Source organism: Eremomyces bilateralis (genome assembly GCF_010015585.1).
Source record: "Eremomyces bilateralis CBS 781.70 unplaced genomic scaffold P152scaffold_1, whole genome shotgun sequence".
NCBI classification, from domain to species: domain Eukaryota; kingdom Fungi; phylum Ascomycota; class Dothideomycetes; order Eremomycetales; family Eremomycetaceae; genus Eremomyces; species Eremomyces bilateralis.
Genome location: NW_022985067.1, coordinates 510,799 through 514,550, shown reverse-complemented (window position 1 = coordinate 514,550; position 3,752 = coordinate 510,799). Strand labels below are relative to the sequence as shown.

At 47.5% G+C, this 3,752-nt stretch overlaps 1 protein-coding gene across 1 annotated transcript; it reads right to left on the bottom strand.

Moving 5' to 3' along the window:
• Window positions 1-318: 318 nt before the first annotated feature.
• P152DRAFT_5307 (uncharacterized protein) lies at window positions 319-1,314 on the bottom strand. The gene is made up of 2 exons (XM_033683057.1): window positions 1,199-1,314; window positions 319-1,118 (listed from the first exon to the last, which is right to left on the bottom strand). The coding sequence occupies exon 2, from the start codon at window positions 962-964 to the stop codon at window positions 431-433; it is 534 nt and encodes a 177-aa protein (XP_033538608.1). The 5' UTR covers window positions 965-1,118; window positions 1,199-1,314; the 3' UTR covers window positions 319-430.
• Window positions 1,315-3,752: the final 2,438 nt, after the last annotated feature.

Genomic DNA, 3,752 nt, shown 5'->3' with positions numbered 1-3,752 from the left:
GAAGCGCACAAAGTCAGTCGGTCTTAACAAGCTGCTGGGCTAGATGGTGCGATGAAGGGGCCCTCTGCTATCAAAATGCGGCGGTTAAGGGCTATTATCTAATCCTCAAGTCTACTTCGATAATCAAGCAGTTCTGTACGAAATTGGCTGTTAGTAGGCGAAAAGGCGGTCTTGAAGTAGTAGCGGGTTACCAAACGGCACAGTAGCAAATGCAGGCCTCCTCACTCGCTTCCGGGAGAGCGCAATCCTAGAATCCCAGGGACAAACCGAGTTGGGTTCCGTACACCAAGTTAGAACGGAAGGGCTTAGTAAACCCTAATCCGGTCTGGTTTCGAGGAGCAGCTAACATAATCATATTGCCCCCAGACAAGGATCGATTGTACGGTGCCACACAAGGAGCCTAGCTCAAGGGTCACTTGCTGCATTTCCTTCACAGATGCAGAACCTCTCCCTTGGCCACACACGCATTGGGGCCTCTCTTCCTCTTTCGGTTTGCCGAGATAGTGCCCAGTGCGGAGCGTTGCTCGATGAATTGTGCCCGCTCGAAATCAATCAGCATCACTTTGCCGGTCTCCTCATTCCACAACATGTTGCGAAGCGCGAGATCATTATGAACGATCCCGAGGCTAGCGACCGCTCGGATTGAAGAGCGAACCAACCGAAGAATCCGTGGCCGGTTCTCGATAGCAAGGTGCGTGGATAGGAGCTCTCCACCGAAGCTCATGAGCATCATGTGATCAAGCTCCGCAATTCCCTCGTAGTAATAGGGAGTGCTCAGGTCGATGTTGCCCAAATAAACCGGCACAATGCCGCTGCCCTTAATCGGACGGAGGCCGTCGTAGAGGGTAGCCTCATGTTTTAGGCGGTGAGTGAAGTCGGTGGCTTTGGCGGCAATGGTATATCCGTGAGATCTGAGTCTGATGCGAAATGGGACGCCGCATGATCCAGGAGGGCCCTCGGGCATGCAGTCGGTATCAAGGACTTAGAGGTCCGAAACGAATACGAATAATATGAATAATATGAATAATATGAATAATTTGCGAATATGAATAAAGTCTTGGCGAATAATGTGAATATGAATACGCCTTATATTCATATTCACGATATTCATGAATATTCACGATATTCATGAATATTCATATTATTCATGAATATTCATATTATTCATGAATATTCATATTATTCATGAATATTTCACATAGATCTAGGCAAATAAAATTATAACATCTAAAGCCTCATTACTATAACATGTCAAGGAGTGCTTGGGACTGTTAATATAATAATCAAGGCGTAGATATACTGTCGATGTTCATTTGGTCAAAAGCTAATAGTCTGAATACATTAGATATATGACAAGTCGCCAAAGAAAGAAAGGAAAAATAAAAGGAAAGTAGATATCGTAGTATATCACTATCTTCGTAGTTCTCTATGCATTCCTAACGGCCATAAAGAGTCCTGAAATAGACTATCAATTAGGAAAGGATTCGTTATCATAGTGTCCCTTTAGGAGTACAAGCCATCTTATCGTCTCTGCATTCAGAGAGTGTCTCCTAAGACCTAGCACGTCTCGCGCACCACTAAAAAGACGTTCCACGCCTACCTTAGCAGAGGGAACCGGGAGATAGTCGCGTGCCGCTTGAGCCATGCAAGGAAAGTCAGGTGCATTTGCTTTCCACCATTTCAATACCCAGTCAGGGTCACCGTCCGCAAACGAGGGATGCGACTAGCTAGCCGGAGCAGAATCTAAGTATCGGTCGACGTCCGAGGCCTGCGTATATGGATATGGCTGAATCCGTTTAAGTGTCTTCTACAGTATCTCGGGCATACCTGATGGGCGTTCCGTCTCAACTGGTAGACTGGGGTAAAATGGATATTTTTGCTTGAAGAATTCGCGCACTTCGGAAACAATCAGCTTAGCACCCTCTTTGTTCATCTGTGCTTCGATCAGGGATATCTTAATACGCGGATCGAGGACGGCCGCCACGTAGTATAGGATATTATCGTCCATCATCTTCGTAAACTTATCCATCTTCCTCCTCGCTCTTCCTACCGCCTCTCTAAGGTTGACACCCACGTCTTCAAACCCGCCTTTCGCCGTTTGAACATCGTCCAGAAGGTTATCAAGGGCCTAATAGATTGGGAGGCAGTCTATAAGGCTCGGACAACTCCTTGAAACGTGGTTGGTATGCTCCCAAAACGGTTTTAGAATCCTCTCAATTTGCTCCAGGGTGGACCATTCTGCATCTATAAGATGTAGTGTTCTTACGTCGGGATGAGTGCGTATAAACTGTGTAAGCTCTCTTCGGAGTCGGATCGCCTCGGTTATCATGATATATGTTGAGTTCCATCGATTATCGACGTCGTAGTTAATTTGCTTGGTCGGAGAGACGAGCTTCCAATCTTGGCGGCGCTGTGGACTTCGGGCAATCCAGAGGACGAGAAGGCGGATCTTAGCAATAGCGCTTTTCTCCTCACTCGTGGTTAGGAGGGGCTGGTTCTTATGAAGTTCCAGTTCATCTAACGCTGCCTTAGCTTCCCTATTCGAACTCGATCCTAGAGTTACTAGAATTTCCTTGCAGACGAGATTAATAACATGAGCCAAACAACGAATGAAGCTTCTCCGGCCATGGAACCGCATTAGTGGCTTGAGGCCGAGGTCATCATCTGCATCCTCATATTCTTTCAGCAGCTCGGTATATAGAACATCATACAAGGTGCCGTTATTGCCAGCGTTGTCGCCCGTGATGGTTAGAACTTTCGGTGCGATATCCAGTTCGTGAATTATAGTAAGAAGGCAATCGGCCAGGTTTTGGCCCGAGTGAGGGCCCTGGATCTCCGCAAAGTCTAGGAGGACTTCTCGCTTTTCGAAGTCTGGGGTGATCTAATGGCCGATCATACCTAAGATCGGTAATTGATTCTCGGAGGTCCAAGCATCGAGCGACAGCGCAATAGAGTGGCAACTTTGTGCCAAGTCTTGCTTAAGCGCATTCCTGCTTATAGAGAACTCATTCTTGATTCGATTATAGAGAGTATCCGCACTCTTAACCGGAAGCTTAATATTGGCAGCTTCAAAGATTGTTTGAAATGAAGGATGCTCCACCACCGTGAATGGCTGCCGTGTCTGGACCACCCACTGAATCAATGCTTGCTCAATGCTTGGACTTGCCTTAGGAAGGCGGACGAATCGATCGAGGGAGGTCATCGACGTTGACGACTGGCTCGGCGAGTCGCGTTTTACCCTATGGCGGGTACGGAGGTGGGTAATGAGATTTGAGGTCGATCTATGGCGAGCAGAATCGGTCGAGGACCAACTACAACGCTTGCAAACGAATACTCGATCGTTCTTAGGAGGCTGGCCCCATGAAGTTTCGAGCACGTTAATCCAAAAGTGCTCTAAAGCCCAGCTAGTTTGTGACTTTGCTTTTCTGATCTGACGTCTGGCCAGAGTGGTTGACTCAGTCCTAGTCGACGGCTCAGAGCCTAGAGGCTGAGGTTGCGAAGAGCAGTGAACTTATGATACCGACTCAAAGGGTGTTAAGCTATCAGACATGACAGACTCGTATGATCTAGGGGACTCTTGAGGGTCGGACTCGAGTTTATTAGGAATATCCGGAGAAAGATCTAGGGGAGCAACATTCAATCCGTTGTTTAATGCCGCATAATCCCGGCGAGGGGCTTTTCGTGTACTTCGGGAGAAGTCGATGCTAGATTGAGCCATGCTATGTAGGAAATCACGCTCGTTGCCACGATCC

Excerpts from the sequence above, each read along its gene's own strand:
- P152DRAFT_5307 (XM_033683057.1), bottom strand. The coding sequence starts at position 964 with ATGCCCGAGGGCCCTCCTGGATCATGCGGCGTCCCATTTCGCATCAGA.